This window comes from Rhea americana, unplaced genomic scaffold, assembly GCF_003343005.1.
Source record: "Rhea americana isolate MKP2758 unplaced genomic scaffold, rheAme1 scaffold_92, whole genome shotgun sequence".
NCBI lineage: Eukaryota > Metazoa > Chordata > Aves > Rheiformes > Rheidae > Rhea > Rhea americana.
Genome location: NW_028187111.1, coordinates 2,374,244 through 2,393,778, shown reverse-complemented (window position 1 = coordinate 2,393,778; position 19,535 = coordinate 2,374,244). Strand labels below are relative to the sequence as shown.

At 40.6% G+C, this 19,535-nt stretch overlaps 1 protein-coding gene across 3 annotated transcripts in view; it reads right to left on the bottom strand.

Annotated features, from left to right (window-relative positions):
- GDAP2 (ganglioside induced differentiation associated protein 2) overlaps positions 1 to 19,409 on the bottom strand; it is a 28,038-nt gene extending 8,629 nt beyond the window's left edge. Inside the window, exons 1-11 of one of the 3 annotated variants that reach the window (XM_085324500.1) lie at positions 19,360 to 19,409; positions 17,166 to 17,417; positions 15,463 to 15,602; positions 11,118 to 11,271; positions 9,417 to 9,505; positions 6,694 to 6,770; positions 5,419 to 5,578; positions 3,653 to 3,803; positions 2,464 to 2,540; positions 1,190 to 1,266; positions 480 to 619 (exon numbers count right to left, since the gene is read on the bottom strand). In XM_085324500.1, the coding sequence (XP_085180626.1) occupies positions 480 to 619; positions 1,190 to 1,266; positions 2,464 to 2,540; positions 3,653 to 3,803; positions 5,419 to 5,578; positions 6,694 to 6,770; positions 9,417 to 9,505; positions 11,118 to 11,271; positions 15,463 to 15,602; positions 17,166 to 17,341 (1,241 nt within the window). In that variant the 5' untranslated portion in view covers positions 17,342 to 17,417; positions 19,360 to 19,409. Of the gene's footprint in view, positions 1 to 479; positions 620 to 1,189; positions 1,267 to 2,463; positions 2,541 to 3,652; positions 3,804 to 5,418; positions 5,579 to 6,693; positions 6,771 to 9,416; positions 9,506 to 11,117; positions 11,272 to 15,462; positions 15,603 to 17,165; positions 17,418 to 18,701; positions 18,821 to 19,139; positions 19,179 to 19,359 lie in introns of those variants that run through there. The other 2 variants (XM_085324499.1, XM_085324501.1) reach the window with 2 other exon arrangements.
- Positions 19,410 to 19,535: the final 126 nt, after the last annotated feature.

The following is a 19,535-nucleotide window of genomic DNA, read 5'->3' as shown; positions in this document are numbered from 1 at the left end:
AAAAAAAAAAAAAAAAAAAAAAAAAAAAAAAACCCTAACATACACCCCCTCCCTCAAATCCCCAAACACCACACAGCTAAAGACAAAGCTTGCTGCACTGTTACATGGACAGTGAAAGTTATGGACTTATGATTGTCAGTGTTACTTAAATTTCTTCTCTCACAAATAACGTATTTGCTTACAATGCCATGTTCCAGAAGTTTCACCTTTAAATACAGACTGACAATACCGCCAGTATGGTCATCTCTCTAACTGCTACAGATGTGAGACTGCAGAGGACAGCTCTCTCTAGTTTGATATATGGTTCTACGTAGGAAAGAAAACAGATTTTCCTTCTTCTTGGCTTTGTTATTTACTTAGGTCTTTCTCTCCCAGCAAAGTTCTCTTACAAATAATTGAGAAACCAAATAGAGAATGACTCAAACATTTGCAAAGCACAGAAGAAAACCAGAAGGAATTCTCTTCCTACTGCCACTCACTTGTTATCAACAACATCATAGAGTTTCTTCAAGAAATTAGAGTCTAGTTGATTGTAATCATTTGTAAGCGTATGGAAGTACACCAGGACGTACTCCTTCACTGCGATATGATCCATGACGTGGATGAAATATAGAAGAGCCTGAGTTGAAAAGAAGTGAAATTCGTATTTGCAATAAAACACTTTCATGGTTGCATTACATTTTAATATGCTTCAACTTATTCACAGACCAGGAATGATGAGGCTGGGCGGCATTTTGTTTGAGCTACACAAGTAAAGGAAATATTCAAAGTCTTGAACTTAACCATAATCATTTAGATGTTCCTTTATGTGGATCTGACTCCACAGACGTAGATGGATTCCAGCCGTTTTCATGAAAAACTGATTTGGTTTGTTACACTGTACTCTTGAGGTATTTCCAGTTACAAAAGCATGACAAGTCTTCTTCAGAAAGAAAAGGAGTCTCTGTTAGGTCTGTTTCTCTGAAGATAACCCAGTTCCTCCTGCAGAAATGCTGTCCCAACACACACAAAGCTTTACAGGAGAATGAAGTTTGAATTGCCTACAAAAACAGTTTCTATTTATTCTCTTGGCAAGTCTTCTATAGATAACTTTTCTAGTATTAACACTGAATAACATCTCACATCAGACTTTCACATCCCAAATACTCATATTCAAATTACACGGTGCTAAAGTCTTACAAAAGCTTACCTTTTCCATGTCTATCAATGTTACAGGAATATTCCTTCCAACCACCACCATAACTGTGCGACCACAGTTATCTACACCTACAAAACAACAACAAGATATGTCTCAAAACTTCTCTCATTTGTGTCAGGTTTTGGAGTTGGTTCCTTTTAAGTAAGGGTGAACCAGCCATAGCTTGGAATTTTTACAGCGCAGCTGGTTTCCAACTTAAGAGGAGAACATATATGCCAGACTTGCTGTTCTCACTATACCAGTAGCTGTTTTGATCCTAAAAAAGGATTCACCTCATTCTAAAATTTTAAGTTTCTAGGGCTGCAATATTATTTCAACTGTGTACTCTACATTTACCTCAAGTAAATATGACTCCATATTTACTCCAATGAATGCACTCTGCTACCTAGAGAACAAAAGGGAATGGAAATGGGCAGATCCTCCTCTCCGCCAAATCTTTGCTTCTCAAGCCACAAGCACCTAGCAAGTAACACCTTCCACTGAACTCTCAGTCAGGATGTTGATTCTCTCCYTAACGTTAGCATCTACTGATTTCAAGGTTAAAGGAGACAGTGTCATGGTACTGCACCCCTAGTAGGTTCTACCAGACATGGAGGGGAGCAACTCAAACACAATCTAGCCTGAGGGAAAAGCAGCAAGTAGTTTTATTCGGGAAGTTACGAGGTTATTCAGGAAGGCTGTATTAGTAGTTCCTTTGTTAACTGCTGCTTCTCTACAAATCATCTGAAAGCAACATTCATTTCTTTATAACAAAAGGGCAGAGATGATTCAGGCAAAGAGATGAATTCTCGCAGACAGCACCTAATAAATTGACTTAATCTAACAATACTGATTCACAACCATTAAAGTTGCAACCAAGAAAGCCCTTGGGCACTGAAAGGCATAACTGTAATGCTCCTACCACATCACTGCCAAACACTAACCACATTTTTTTTTTTTTTTATATTCAAACTTCCATGCACAACAAGTTCATTCTCCCTCTCACCTCTCAAACTTTTACTGGTTGCATTCTACAGGTAAATTCAGAATGCACGTGTATCCTCAGACTGTTAATAAGAGGATGTTTTGGAGTTAACCATATAGAAAGGCTTTCAAAGCCAATCAAGAGAAAACACCTGCTTTACTGCAGAGATGTTGCCTCTTTCTCAGCCAGGTTTCTAAGCCTGATGACCTGTTATTGTATTCAGAGTCCAAAGAAACTATATCTTTACTTTGTATTTTTCCTTTAAGATGATGTAAATCAACCACTGATAACCTGAACTTACCTGTCTGGTACAAGGCTTTAAGGGAAGCAATATCAGATAGGTCTTCAGCTCTTGCCTGACATAGCCAGCGATTGTAACTATAAAGTTAAAAACATTTGAAGTCAGATCTAAYCCCGCTTTGGAACAGCATTAGACGTCTGAAGAGGTATACGGGAAGAGAAGGACAAGAGCAGCTCTCAGTGACTGAGCTACCACTCCATTATTGTGGTCTTCTGAACAATGAATCCACTTTCCAGTTGTTATAGAAGGAAGTGTTAGAACCCTCCTTCCTCCCAATAAAGCATCAAAAAAAGGAAAATTGTTTTAGTTACATGCTTTTTTTTTTTTTAAAAAAAAAAAAAAAAAACTGTGGCAGTGAATATGCACTAACTGGTACTCATCCAAAACTCTTACATACAACTACAGAATCATTGCATTTGGGCTAAAAACATCTCAGGAATTTTCTTCTTTTTAAATACCTTAGTGTCAAGGTATTTATATATAATAAATATACATAGGTATATAAAAATATGTATAAATATATAWAAAAGGAGGGAGAAGGAGAAAGAGGGAGAAAAAGAAAAAAGGAGAAAGTGATATTCTTAAAATATAATCTAGAAGCTGAACATAATTATCCAGCTACCAGGGTGTCACATATGGATTTAAAAAAGTGAACAAGTTAGTACCTCTATTGACAAAACAAGCCAAGCATCATGCCCCAAGAGAACTGTAGCATGAATTCGGCTCCTAGGAAAGGAATCACCTATAGCAGGATCAATGGCAACAACAACAACAACAACAACAAAGCCTCAGCATTCCTGTATTTATCCAGCTTGAGAGACAGGAAAAACGATTTACTAGGTGTCTAGAGCCTCAAGAGGCACAAGGTCCAAAGCATGCAGGCAGTATTAAAAGCAGGTGACCTGCATTACAGAAAGTAATGATCAAACAGTGACATCTTGTGGCAGAGATAAGGCAGCTGGTCCCATGTACTGGGCACGCTATGGGTTCAGCATTGGCTTCCTTTTTCCTTCCACTATCCTTTTTCCTTCTTGCCAAAGGGGCTACCAAAAAGACCTAGGGTAACACTAGGTTTTATCTGTATTTCCCTGCCAGAAGATTAGACTTCATAGTAACAAATCATCACAAGGGTTGGTCCTCTGAGCAGCTGGCTAACCCGAGACATTCATACAGACAAAGAAATTCTCACTTCCTCTGATGCTGTTTTTGTAGTGCTGCCTCTGACAACTGTCCCTGCAGGATGAGGCGTCTCTGTTTATCAACATCTCCCTCCATGCGCGCAAAAGCATGGGAACCAATGAAAGACAAATCTGCCTCCAGCCCCTCTTCGTCTGAAGCATCTGCAGTAAAAACAAAGGTAGCATAAAACGTTCAAACTGCATACAGGACAGCGACGCTACTGATGAGTTGCTACGCATCTCAGCACACCAGCCCATTCGTTGTGCCAGAAGCTAATGGGGAAAAAAACACCATTTACCCCAACGGGGTTCTGATAGCTCATCATTACCACTGGAAGAGTTTACAGCATGCAACTGAAAACTACRAATTCTCTTAAAATGTTAGTCATCAGCTTGTAATAAAGGAATAACAGTGAACTCTCACTAGGACTCCACAAAACAGATTTTGGAGAGAATGACTTGGGGTTTACAATGACCAAGATTGTTGTCATTACTGCACTTTAGGAAGGGCTTAGTTCTTCCTTTCACATCATTGGTGCTGCTTGACTAGATGGTCTAGAGCAGGCGATATCCTCAGTCAGGACATTGTCAGAGCACCATTCACAAACTGTGCGCTGAAGTACAAGAGCACAGGCCCACCTGCTTTGGACAACACCAGAAGTCTCCATTGAAYTTGCATACCATCAGGCAATACTGTTAAGACCACTAGCACTGCCTCTGAGCAATTACGATAGGAATCAGGTTTTCTAACTTTACAGTAACACACTACAGTAAAAATGGGGCAAGAGTGCAGGATTCTGCTCTACCTGTTTACTCCTGCAGATGCAAAAACTATAATATCATAAATAATCAGATAGTGATTGAATGCCTCTCATGAATCAGCCAGAGCTACAAGTGCTACCCTAGCCAGAGATTTTTGGGATGGGGTGGGGGGAGTGACAGAAGAAAACAGACTGGAATCTGAACAGCAAAAGTAGGTACATCAGGTATCACACAGTGAACAGGAAGATTAAGTTGTCTGTACCCTTGTGGCACATTCAGCCTTATCCCAGCTGGCCATGTAAAAATCAGAACATCTTTGAAACCCATTCCAAAGTCCCCATTTTTGATGCTTTAGGGCTTCGCCTGAGAAGTGCAAACCTTTCACAGCACTGCTCCATGAAGAAGACAGAATGTGCCAGCTATATCCATTTACCTTTATTAAAAGGTTTTGTCATTCATCTCCCACTACCCTGAGTCTAACACCTAGGCAACCTCTTTACAAATCAACTTCTTTCACTGAACTTTTGATAYCTATTTCCCAAAAACTGATCTCTGGACTGATCTAGTTCCTCAAACCTTTATAGTGTTTATACTAGTTTCTTTTGAGTATCTACTAGTTCAATGCACATGCTGTATTAACAGAATCTCATCAGGCTAAAGACAACATTTTGTTAATATACAGTAAGATAGTTCGTTAACAAAAATAATGCCTGCTTTAGTAATAGCCTGCAGAAGACTGCAAAAAAAGTAAAGGTCCTAACCACTTTGAGAGAAAGCCTGCAAAAGAAAAAGAACAATATCTCTACCACATCCTGTAAGCATTCTACACAATGAGGCAGAAAGCAGAAGTTATGGCTGCAGAATGCATGCAGCTAGCAAGAAGGCAGCTTGTACTCTTCACTACATTCTTTCTTGGGTGAGATAGGTGGAGCATTTCTTTGCTCCCTCTGTACTTTTTCTGTTTCTTACTGACTTCCACAGAGATACTTATTCCAAAATTCAGTTAAGAACTCACCATCTGGAACACCCGGCTTTTCAGTAATCCTGATCTGCCGCTCTGGTACTACAGGCTCCCCTTCTGCATTGCCAATATCTGCAGGGAGGCAAGGCAAGGATTGTATTTCTTCCTCCAATGATCTTGGAAAATACAGAGGCATCAACTTCTGGTAAGTGGCCTACGAATAAGAAAAATGCGTGAAGGTTCATCACGCATCCTTGCTCTTCCGTTAAGTATCCCTGCTACTAGGGCAGGTGATCTTCTCTGAGGTTTGAAGGCAAAGTATTACTTCCCCTGCTGGCTTATTTTGGGCTCCTAGCAATAAAAGAAGATAGTCCTAACATCAAGGTTAGCTTTTTTAATTTTTTTAAAAATTTTTTTGGCCAAACATACAAATGACCTAGAGAGGACCCTGTTTKAAACTGCATGAACTCAGGTAGATTGCAGATACTTTTGTAATGGAGTTAYGACACACGTGGATGACAGACTTCAGCCTCAGCTGCTTAAAGTGGAGAACTACACAGATCACTAAATGATCTGACTTGGGGGGGGGGGGGAAAGCAGGAAATAACTCAAAGAAGCCCTCAAAGCCCTCACCACAAGAAAGGGAACAGTGAGAAACTTTGCTGAACATTGTAATACTTCATGTATTCTCCAACTAATTAACAGTTTTAGAACCCCAAGATGAGTTGCTTATTTTCCTCATCCAGATGCCACACAACCTTACTGTGGGTGTTCTGCACAGGACCAGCTGTTGGCAGTACAATATAGAAGTCAATATTCAAACCATTAGCAGTTGTCAGTAAACAGATCATTAAACATCAAGCTGGTTATTTCATCAACTCAGCAAAAGATGTTAACAGTAGGTGATTTATAGGCACGCTGAACTGGAAATCAGGGAGCTCATTTTAAAACATAAGAGAAGCAATGTCATGTAAGAAGCAAATCTTGTATGAGAAATTTGCCTTTTGGCTGCTGGATACCAACCAGCACAACAGCCAGCATAACCTACAATGCTGACTTCCGTTCATGGCTTGGGAACAAGCAAGTCAGAAGCAGAAAGTTTCTGAACATACCCATGGCAACTGCTAAAAGCACAAAGAGCAGTACTGGAAAAGATGCTATGCTGGACAGACATGCAAGAATGCTGAGGGACCAAGAGTCCCAYGTCAGATGGCATGATTTGAAGGAAAAACCCAAACCCAACTCCAAGGTGCAGAAGATAATACTGCTGCAGAGAAGATCACACATGTCCATGAATTTTGGTGGAATGAACATCAAGGAGATAGATACCTCTTCAAGCTCAGAGACTGCAAACACTACCTTCTCCAGGGTCTCCCCATGAATCTCCAAGAACCTTCTGACTGTGCCTGTAAAGAAAAAAGTCAGAGTATAGTTAGCAAAAGGTGAGGAGGAATTTACACACATGGCTAGGAGAGAGGAAACCAACCAAGTGCAGAACAGAAATAAACATCCCTCTCCTTGTACAGAACGGCTCCACACACAGTATGCAAGTGCAGATTAAACAGTGGCTTAATGCACCAAGTAGGTTGTTGAGCGCATAGGAATTTCTACCTCCACTCTCTCCTGCTTCTCGCTTTGGAGATGGATCAAAAAGTGGAAAGCTCTTCCTGTGATTTTAGATTACTAGGTGCTTCTCAGTTTGTGGCACGTGATCCCAGGACCCTGCAAAAATCAAGCCAAATTGCTACTTCAGAGTCCTGTGCACTGAACTGTCAAAAACAGAGTCCTAGAACAAGTCACGSAGCCTTAAGTTCTCAGGAAAGCAAGATAAGCAACCCATAGTAGAAATGGGTCATAGGCAGATTCAGCCACCCAAAACCGTAAGGGCCAACTATGCACTTTACAAAAAGTGTATTTGTAAATCCCAAGAGCACTTTTTTTTTGGACTACTCAAAGCTTTAGCATAGTCTGGGGTCATGGTCAAGTTCYTCAGCATTAGCAGCTGAGTGAAAAACTCTTCTGTACCCAAGCTCCCAGTCAGACATGTCCTTGTACAGATGAGGTCCTTGTGTTGCAATAATCTTGTCAGATGGCAGGATTTTCAAGCACTTTCCCTGTCATATTGCTAAGAGACAAAATATCCAAACAAGTGGGTTGATCTAGCAAATTTTTTTTTTTTTTATCAAGTAGTATATGGCTCTACAGAGACAACAGAGGAGAGCAATAAAGAAAGACAGACTACCCTATAGAGAATACATTAGCGTGAGTTTTTCAAGAAACAGCAGTTTAGGGAAAAATGAACTATTTCCAAATACTTCTTGTCCAGAAATTAATGTGTAACTGGGTGATCTGTAACACTAATTTATGGGACAAATGCAGTTCTGCAGCTCCACAGCAAATACAGTTTTCTGAAYTTATGTGAGCAGCTGTTTCCAGCTCAAAAGGCTCAACAGAGGCAGCAGAGAAAACAGACAAATCTCCCAGCATCAGCACCTAAGCAGRGGTTAAGTAACATTTCTCCAGTCAGCTCACACAGCCAGAAGAAAACCCTTCTATCCAGTTCATAGAACCATTTCCTCTTGTTTACTCTGAATGTGGTTCATTCCAGAATCATCTGATGATCCCTAGCTCTTATTTTGGGAGACAGTGAATAACCGTTTCCTATTCACTATTTTCACGTCACTTGTAAGTTTGTAGATATTTGTCACACTCCCTCCAAGTTTTCTTTTGGAGACTGAAGAGTGATTTGGCCTACTTGACTGCACCACATCCTTGCCTATTCTTGTTGACCTCCTCTGCCCTTCTTCTAGTTCTATTATATTCTGAGTACGCAGTTTTAAAGTGTGGACAAACCAGATTTATAGCACAACAGTGTAACAYACTTCATCTTGTCCTCTTTCACAACACTCAGCTTGGTCTTTCGAGCATTATCGAGTTGACATTTTCATGCAACTACTATCATCAAGATTTAAACCAGCAATGTGCTCTTGTGGCCAAGAAGGCCAATGGTATCCTGGGGTGTAGTAGGAAGTGTGTTGCCAGCAGGTCCAGCACACAGATCTTCCCCCTCTACTCAGCCYTGGTGAGGCCTCATCTYGAGTACTGTGTCCAGCTCTGGGCTCCCCAGTACAAGAGAGACATAGAGCTACTGGAGAGAGTCCAGCATAGGGTCAAAGCTGATCAGAGGACTGGAGCATCTCTCTTMTGAGGAAAGACTGGGAGAGCTGGGCCTGTTTAGTCTAAGGAAGAGAAGACTGAGGATCTTATCAATGTCTACAAATACGTGAAGGGAGAGTGTCAAGAGGATGGGGCTGGACTCTTTTCAGTGGTATGGAGTGACAGGACTAGAGGCAACAGGCACCAACTGAAACACAGGAATTTCCATCTGAACATGAGGAAAAACTTCTTTACTGTGAGGCTGACAGCACACTGGAACAGGTTTCCCAGAGAAATTGTGGAGCCTCCTTCTCTGGACATAATCAAAATCCAACTGGATGCAATCCAGTGCAATGTGCTCTAGGTGACCCTGCTTGAGCACAGSRGTTGGACTAGCTGGATCTCCAGAGGTCCCTTCCAACCTCAACCATTCTGTGATTTTGCTCCCAAGTATTGTCTCATCATTTTGTGAGGCAGAACTAAAAGGAGGCAGGTTGGTGGAAGACGACTGTCACTTGGAAGGATTACTTGACACTAAAATAACAGATGAAAATATTTGCAGTAAGTCTCATCTTTACTACCCTGAACAATCTTATGCCATCAACAAACTCTCACCTCCGTGGACATTGCCTTTTCTGGGTCATTAATGAGTACATTGAACACTGCAAGGCCCACCACAGATCCCCATGGATACTTACTGATGATCTCTCAACACAGAGAGGACCATTTATCCTCCATTTCCTTATCCACTCACACAAAGCCTTGCCTCTTTACAGGCTTTAACACACTACTGCCCCTTAAAGGAAAATTTTCTTGCAYGAACTGCAGTCTGCTGCAGCTCAGTGATCTGCCAATTACTGCCATGCAGTTTATATTACTTTCTAGCATCAACTTACGCAGTGCTATGTGGGTTGCATCCTCCAAGGGGTAGCATCTTTTCATAGAGTTTATTACACAGAATCCTACAGAGCACATTGCCTGTTCCCTGAAATCCAGAAATAGAGAAACAAATGAACAGAAGCATAATTTGAGATCAGAGCAAACTATGATAGCAGATGACAGCAGCAGTTTTCTCCTGCCTCTATGTAGTAGCAACCCTCTTGCAGCTTTGCACAAAAGGATTCTTTGCTGACAAGATGCATACATACCATCATTAAGCAAAGAAGGAGGAAACCATTAATGATTCCACCCTGTTTTCTCTTGTTTGTTCTCAGGTTTCTCCTTCTACCTCAGCTATGCTGTTCCTGCAATTTCTTCATATCCTGAATGAAGAAGTTCTTCTCTCCTGCTCCCTGTAATGCTTTCCAAAATACTTTCCTTCCTGTATAGGACTGAYGGTAAGGGGAAGGAGGGGAAAAGAAGGTGTTCTTTATTGCAAGCATTCTCCTATTCTTCCACCTGACCTACTGCTTGTTTAGTTAGTGGTCTGGACATATGCAGCCTGAGGCAGCTTACTCAATCCTAGGTAGGACTAGGATCCATTGTCATAGAACGAAATATATTTAAAAACAAGAACAAATGCAACCCTCCCCCCCCGCCTAAGACTCTTCAAGCACAGAACTGTATTTCTAGGAAAGCAAAGCAGAAGTCTTGCCAACAGCTACCAGAGGGGCTTGAGCAAGCTCAGATTTTGCAGCCAATTTTACAAGCGTCAAAAGTTGCCCCTGAAAATACACTGATTAAGGTACTCAGAAWTCAGTAAACAGAATTATTTATTTATTCATTCATTGTTTAGAAGAGGTTCCAATCCAGGCCTGACTTTGCTTGTCTCAACTCTGAGGCAGAAAAAAAAGAAACAGTATATACTAGAAACTACTTCATTGTAATCTTAATTAAGAAACAGTCACTACTGCAGTACTACAGACAGCTCTCAGACTTGGAAGAATTGATGTTTCCAGCCCTGAAGAACTGTGAAGTACAATTACATTTTCTGATATCACTCTTGTTCAAATACTTGTTTTTGAATACTACCATTACAAACAGCCATCATGGGAGAAGAACAGAATATAGGAGAAAAGAAAGAACAGAAAACAAAAAGATCAATAATAAACTGTTAATTAAAAGGAAGTTTAGAAACTACCACAGGTGTAAAAAAAAAAAAAAAAATCCATCTTCAGCAACCATGGATTTGGAGATAACCTTGCACCGTGACTCAGGATTTTAGGTGGTTGTGGTATGAAGGCAGGGAGGCCAAACACATGAACTGATAAAGCAGTCAGATCTGCCTATAGGGTACTGCTATGCTGCTGCATAGCGACATGTGGGTTGCTTGAGCACACTMAATAAAAGTTGTTTGCAGTACAGAGCCCAATAGCTATTAATGCTGCTTCTCCTCTGAACAACCGAATCCTACACAGTTCTAGCTATGCTGTTCCAGGACTTCAACCAGCTCAGATCTCTGTATATTTTATCTACACCGCAATACAGAAAAAAAGAGACATGATGTGTACCATAATGCCAGTCATGTTCTTATGGTCTCATTCAAATCCTGTAAAAGTGAGAAAATATCCACAGTCATTTGGCCCTTATGCAGGCCAGGCTATTTAGGAGAATAAATGCATCACGGATGGCATAAACTTAAGCTGTCATTCACTTACTTTRCAAGCTGCAGGACATTGCGGTAACAGCTGTATAGAGAGCTCTCAGCTGCTGTGCGGTATCGGCTCTTGTATTTGGGTCCCACTGTGTGAATGATGAAACGTGCAGCCAAATTAAATCCTTTGGTGAGTTTGGCCTCTCCTGTCCTGCACCCTGAAGAAAAACATAAGGTATAAAACATCAATGGTCCTGATAAGAAGGCCAGAAGTATTCACATTCCTTGCTTTCCTCTACTTTCACATCCTCCATAGTCAGACAACTTAACTTTACGTACTGAAGGCAGTATTTTGAGTATCAAACATTAAGGACAGTTTTCTATTTCTTTATATAGCTGCTCAGTATCACTTAACCAGGCTAAGGAGATGAGAGCTGTGCTCACTCCTCTCTACTATAAAAACTAAGCATTTCTAGCAACTTCAGGTTTGTCTTTGTATGCAATCTTGATTGCAGTGCTTAGCACTTTGCATTCAGAGAACGGGAAAAATTCTTTACTGACATGAAGAGAACTGATGCACAAATATGCTATACAACTAGCAATAAAAAGTTCTTCTGAATTTAACAGGTGGGTTTGAGGAGTCTGCTTTTGGGATAAAAGGACTACAACAGTCTCCTTAATCAAGCACATCAGCTGTAGGCAAAGCTATCTGAAAWGAAAAGATCAAGCCCTCGTTTCATCTACACTCCCAGATCAAGGCAACTTTTTTTACTCTGCAAGTTTCTCACTGTCCAAAAGGCAGGAATATCATTTGAGGAGATCACACCTTYCCTGACTGCCTAGGATCCTAAAGTTCAAACTACACAACTGATTGTTCCACTCCTGGCCGGCTCCAGTTATGTAGTCTAAGATCATTTATGGCATGCCATCATACTTCACATCTTTACCTCATTTTGGTTTCATTGCTCTTTGGCAACTCCTTGCATGTTATTCTTACTTAGTTCTTGCAGTTTTTTAAAAAAGAAGGAAAAAAAAAAGGAGCAGTTTGCCAAAACCCTTGAAGACATCCATAGATCTCTCAATTACCTCCAGCTTGTCAATGAATTTCTGGTAATGAAAAGAATTGAAACTACTGTTTTGATAAAGTCTGTTCTTTTTTCACCCACCTCTATTATAAAGAAACTGCTGGAAGAAAAGTTTGCCAACTCTCCCCTTCTCCCCACAAATCACTCAGGCCATGGCTTCACATGAAACTTAGTTCAGTCTAATTCTGGACAGCAGATAAAGAAGTACTTCCGCTCTTTCTGCCTACCCTCAAACACGTACATTTCCCATCCTCACCCTTCTGCTTGTACCGCTGTGCAGCGAGCCATTTCTGCTTGCTGATCTGGCCAAAGCTAATCTCTTCCTTGAATTAGCTTTCAGTCCGATCTTACAGGTTGCAATGATAAGGAATGGGACGTGAACAAGCRGCTGCAACCACTCCCTCAGCAAGCAGCACTGCTGTAGCTTGGCTTAGGACCACCACGAAACTGCACGTTACGTAGGCGTGTTTCTCTCCTCTCCCACTCCCCTCTGTCCCTTGCAATGCTCAGGTATGCTGTCTATTAGMACCTATGTGAAAACGTATTTTACAGCAAAAAACATTCTGGGTTGAGAATCTCTTATCCAAGGCTCTTAGCATGCCTTTTTAATAGCTATAACATACTGCCTGTAAACAAGCATTTTGTAAAATTTGAAACTATAAATCATGTCATTCTTCCTACAGACTTCCATCTTTGTTTTTCCTGGATTAAGTGGAAAGAACATAATAGCATACTAAAACTAAGCATACTTTTCTAAATTACTGTGCACCTTCTAAAAAAAGCTCAACTCAAGAGAACAATTAGGTAAGTGCAATACGGAAAAATAAGAAGTTAAAAGGAAACATTTAATGTATCAAATATTGTTCTTCCTCCTTGATCTATCCAAGTCACAATTTCAAAAGAGCAAGCAAAGGCCTGTAATAATAATAAAAAAAGTCTTAAATATTTTCTCCTGTGGAAAATAATGAAGCAAGTTTCAGTGATGTATAGCTGTGAACTCAGTAGAGAAACTACTAAATTTAGACAGCCAGATGTAATAAGAGTAATCTGTAGCCACACTTGCATCACACTTAGTGCTTCTCAATGTCTTCTGTCTGTAGATATTCACCAAATTTATAAAACTAAGCAGCAAGTATTATTCCTCCTTTAAGATACAAAGTGGGGTGAGAGAGAGCTGCACAAGGTCAAGGTCTGTGGCAAAACCAGGAGCAAAGTCATGATCTTACTTTCAATCTAGTGATATTTAAATCAGTAGAACAGCCTCTCTCCAAATTTAAAATGAAGAGTCTGAGCCTTCCATATAAAGTCTGCAGTAGAGAAAGAGTCTCACTGGAACTGGAAGAGTTCAGTTTAACTGCTGTTACAGAAGACCTTTGTTAGACAGCAATAAGTATGTGTGGATATAAAATGGCAGGCTAGCACATATTGATAGCAGTCTATTTGAAAGTCTGGACCCTTGGCTGCAGTATTTCTAGGTTAACAGAAACTACACACTCTTCCCAGGAACATAGGAGTTAGCTGRACACAGGCCTTTGGAAAAACAGCATATCACATGCTTTCAATCATAATTTTTCTTGAAGTCTATGTAATGTGGATGTATGTGGAATAGTAGCGGAGAAAAAAAAAACATCAGGAGGAATCTACAAGTCACTACTGTACCCATTCTACTGCTTTAGGCCAATGTCCATCTCCTTTCATTACTCCCCAAAACATTCCGCTGTGCAAGAAAAGTTCAAAATAAAGTGGAAAAAAGTGCAAAAAGGAGGTGGAGGTGACAAAAAGAATTAGACTAGTTTCTTAACTTAGCTCCCTTACATTTTTGCTACTGTGACCCACTCACTGAGGGTGCAGGAAAGCCACAGCCATAACACAGCCTCTCTTTCCTTCCCCATGCAACATGACAGTAGAGCATTACAGAACTGATTTCTGAAATGACTGTCACAGAATTAAAAGGAAACTATCCTGTATCAGGAGTCATGAAACAGCAGCATATATTTCACAGGGCAGGCCCTCACTCCCATTTAAGGGTGGAGACCGTGAAACAGCAAGGAAGTTTAAGAAGCTAAGTTACCCAACTTTTACAAAGAACTCTCTACAGAGCTGACAGATCACAAGTTTATTTTAGAAGAATGAATGGTGGGGTTGGTTTCAGTCTACTGGGACCTAACTAGTCTACAACACCTCATGCACTTCAACTGYTGTTTCTGTCCAAAGGAGGTACACAGAACTTTTCTGTCTCCTTTGCAGCATTACACTTTCTCCTGCTTTATTTCAATGTTACTCAAAAGAGGTAAACTGAATCAATTGATAGAAATTTTACAAAAAACAAAGATGTCTGTCCTACCGCAGCATAAGCTACTGATAACAAAATACATAGAAAGGCCATAATGTTTATAACACAAGTTATTACATGATAAGGAGATAGAGATGTTACCCAAGAGAGTGATCAGTACTAATCAGGGATCAGTTTGGCCTTGAAATTCAGCTCAGTACCATAGTTATAAGAGATCTGAACTTAACTGCAAACTATATCAGACTGTATGACCTTGGATAACTATAAGCTTTCAGTTCCTCATACACAAAATAACAAAACATTTCTTTTTGTCTAACAGGCACTGAAAATAAAGCTGACTATTTGTAAATCTTGTTATCAGTCATAAACCCTGTTAACAAAGAACCTAGGTAAAGTAAACCTCATACAARTCTCTTTTCCCAAAATAGCCTTCTGTTAGGGCTACTCTTGTACCACTGCAATAAAATCATTTGTGATGTGAAGCAGGCAAGTAAACTGAACAACGTAAGAGGTCACTAAGACTTTATTCAGACATGCAAACTTATCAATTCATCTGCTATTGCCATTTTTTTATGGGCTGCATATTAATAGGCTGAGGGAAGATATACAAAGTATATAATAGAGCCCACGTAATACGTACTATAGTGAACTTTAATTCCTGTCTTCCACTTGCCAAATGCATACACACTGAACTGAACACAGGAGCAAACTCTGAAGCTCTTTAAGACTGGTTCCTACAGTAACAGCTCGGCTAAGCTAACTACTTCGACGAGCTTCAGATAACAATGGGAATTACTGTATCATGCACAAAGGGCTCAACAACCTGAATATCGGCTAAAGGTTTTCTGTGAATGACAGAAGCAGGGAACGTGCACACCACAGCTTAGCCAAAGCTTCCTCTCCTTCTTTTGCATTAATATCAGATACTGGAAAAGCTACACCTTTATTTCAGTTTATGACCAAATTCTGCTGCTTTGTACTAACCAAGGACAGTAGCTTTCCAGCATGACAAGAAGTCTCCAGACACTTACCCTTGAGCTTCTGGAGTTCATCCCTCAGGTCAGGCCCAGCATGCATAAAGACACTTTCAGATACTGGATTYTTATCTGTGAGGGACTCATTACTGGTATTTACTATGGCTGTGCAGTTCAGTAGTGCTACATCTCCTTTCCTGAGGAAACAAGGAAGCAGTTTATCACAGGCTACATGTCAAATTAAGCAGGATATCCTCAATGTAAGTGCTAACGACCATGGGAATGCTGAGTTAAAGGAAAACCATTAACARCACTCCACTGCCCACACAGCATAATGACATGACCCCGACCTGCTCACCACGCAGAACCATTCTTTGCTTCTAAGTAATAGAGAGGGATTGCATGCAACACCTTATTACCTTAAAAACATCCTAAACAGTAGCTTAACACTGTCCATAAAAAGGGCAACGTTGCAGTCTTACATAGCATATTTTTGTTAACAGAACATACAAAGCAGCGTGTGAAACTGATAGAGTATAACACGTTGCCAAAACCACGTTTTATCTCAGAGATAAGAGCATAGCRGCTGTGGTATGTTACTTCGGAAAACTGAATACTGAAATTATTCAGTGTGGTCTTTTCTGTTACTACCCACTACCCATGGCACCTTGCTGATGCTTACCTTCAGACTACTGAACACGTAGAGTGACACTACAGCTAGTTTGAACCCACAATTTGATAATGTTCATTCTGCTGCTGAAGGATCAGACAAACAGAAGATAAACAAAGTGGARATGCATGAGAGAAGACAGAATAGCAGAACTCTGACCTACTCTCTTTCACAGCAGTAGCTCTTAGAGACTTTGAGATCAAAGAATATGGGAGCAGAAAGAAAGATTATTGTGCCAGGGAGAGGTTTAAATGACGTTCAAATTGCAGATATACACTATGTTCAAGCCCAAGTCATAGAGATGTCTAACTTCTTTCTTTCCTTAGTTAATCAGATTTAGGAGATCCCTGAACATTCCTAATTTACTGCACATATGAACTAGGAAAGAAGGCTGCTCCCTGAATGAGTCACTGCAAAATCCTTCTCTCTTCATATTGATTGTCAGAGCATAACTCTTCCAGAGAGCAGATAAAAGAATCTGAGTAACAGGAAGGAAAAACCRATGGAGTAAGTTCACCTCAGCACACTGTACTTGTCAACAGATTTTGGTAGAAAAACAGAGGTGGAACACATGGAATGCAGACAGAGGACAGAAGAAGGGAAAAAAAAAAAAAGAGAACACAAACAATCCCCCAAACAAGTCACAAGAAACATATGAAAGAAAGAAATACTAATCTAAAATAAAAAAAGATGYGAAAGCAGCAGAGCAAAAGAATAAAGCCAGCAGAGCAAATAAATGAGAAAAGCTCACAGACAGCAAGYGTATTTTTAAAAATTTAAGGAGTCGTATAGAAGTGACTGATTAGGTTTTACTATTAAGTATCCAATACGACAAACAGCAGGAAGTACTGCTCATCTGTTGTAGTATCAAAAAATGCCTATGAACACGTAATTTATAATCTATAGTGGAACAAGTCTCAGACTTGCAGATTTACAGTGAATAAAAAGATTACTTTCTTCCCAGACTTGTAATGTTTGATTGAAGAGTGTTTGAAAGCTTTAATCTATAGCAATAATTGTTGCTACAGAGGTAGTAAGGCAATAAAGGAATGAAGCAATGGCAAAGACACCAGAGCTGTATGCAACTTACCATAAGATTATTTTTGCATTAATGTCTTTCCTATACGGAAAAGGTGATCTAATGTCCACTTGAGCTCTTTCAACAGGATTTTGGGGAGAGTCCAGCTGCTTAGCCTCATAGACATCAGTCCAGCCTGGCAAACTGTCAACATCCACAAATTGGGAAGGAGCACCCAAGGGATCCATGGAATGGAAAGAACAATTTTTTTTCCTTCCCCTCCTAACTTGTCACACTCCAATTCTCACTGGAATCTTCCAGGTGCTTTAAAGGAAAAAGAAAATAAAACAGGGTTACCAGCCGTTCACTAGGAGTGATTCCTGCAGAGCCAGACCCTTCACAAGGCTGCAATACAATTGCAGCTAACAGGAGACAGAAAAGCAGTTTAACTTTCGACTCATCTTTCCTTTCTTCCTCCCTCTCTCGCACATACTTTGTTATCTTCAGGCAGAAGGGCAATGCAAATGCTTGCAGAATACCCACAGTGAGACAAGCTTCTTCCAACAATGCAAGATGAAAACACTTTCTTTATCACTAAATCGGTCCAACAGATTTGTGATCTTTATCTTGAGAATGCTGAATATGAATTTCAAAGTATAAAAAGGACTTAGTCATCCTGGCAATTATTTCTTTATTTAAGATAGCAGCAAATTTGCAGCAGCGTACATAATCTATCCCTTCAGATATTTTTTTGGTCTTGTCCTGGAACACGTTAACCAAACCAAACTAACCAACCAAAGACACAAACAAAACCACATACCAAATCTCACAATCCTTGCAGTTCAATGAGTTCTGCAGCACTGCAGATTATAGTTACACTCCCTAGTTCTTACAGTTCTGCATTTAAGCACAGATAGGTTTTGCAAAGTGTTTCACAAAGCAGARAACAAAGATGTAAATTTGAACGCAGGTCAATGAACTTGCAGTACTGAAGCAGACTGACTTCTGCCACCTATCTGACTATTTCTTCAGAAGGGTAGGATAACACTGTTTGCTCAGACTCCCCGAAGTGTACATTTCAAATGCTTACACATACTAACGCCTAASCTACTACATTTTCATTGTTCCTGCTAAACAATGAATTGGAATGAAACTAGCTRTTAATGAATTAAGCTAGCAGAAGTACACTAGCTTCAGCTACTAGTATAACTTCAGTTTGCTACAGACATACCCACTTTTTTTTTTGCAGGTTCGACATTGATGACAACTTTGACAAATACCATCCACAAACAATTATTTCAAAACATTAAAATAGATTCATTAGCTACAGGAGAAAAAAAAAGAGCCTAACTCAAACTGATAGGTAATAAAGACAGACACTACAACAAAGATAAACATAACAGCATCTAAGTAAGAATTCTGACACAAAGAATGAGAGAAAARGGGATGAATGAAAACATAGGAGTAGTTAGACTGGCTTTGACCAAAGGTCTGTCTATCCCAGAGCCCCCTCTCTGAGAAGCCATCAGAAAGGGGGCCTAGGGAAAACAGTAAGAAGAGGCAAAAGTGAACAGGCATATAAGCAATATTTCTTCTGGATATTCTCACCCTAAWTTTGTAGTTTGGGGACCTCCTGAGACAGAGATGGCAGTTCTGCACAGACCACAAGTTTAAAATGCAAAATAAAGAGATGAAAACTGAATTCAAAATGCCCCAGACACACAGATGTATTACTGACGGAGAACRTTCTCTCTCTCTCACTCTCTTTAAATCAACTACCCGAATCCAGGCAAAGCAGCAGCTGGTAAMCTTCATCTGTTGCATAAGAAACAAATGCCACCAAGGCACATGAATTTCAACGGTAACTTTAGAGCAGAAATGGCACAATTTCCTTCTTCAGAACAAGTCTGAGCTCTAAGGGGGGGGGGGGGGAAGAAAAACCTAATCACCTCTATGCAGTTTATAATGTCTTCATTACAAACTGGAAGGGAAAGCAAAGACAACCTTTCTTCTGCTTCCCTCTTACACCTCTGCACAGCTTCTCACCTGGACTGTGGGAACAGGCTTCCCACCTGTATTACAGCAGTTGCACCCGCTCCTTTGCGGCAAGGGATGTCCTGCCGCGCCAGGTTACCTACCAGAGAAACCAAACGGCGGGCTAARCCTCCTTTCTCCCTCCCCAGCGCCCTTCCTCAGGGCTACCAACACCAAAGCGGGACCTCCCCGTTCTCAGAGGAAGCGGCTGAAGCTCGAAGCAGGCGCTTACCGGACAGAAGCCGAGTAACCGAACCGTGCCGAAAGGCGAAATAAATAAWTAAATAAATAAATARATGAAATCTCTCCTGCCCGGGCACCGCCGGCTGCTCGGCGCGGGCGGACAGACGCAGCGAACCGCGCCGCAGCTTCCAGCCCCGCGGGCCACCGCTCCGCGACCCCCCCCCC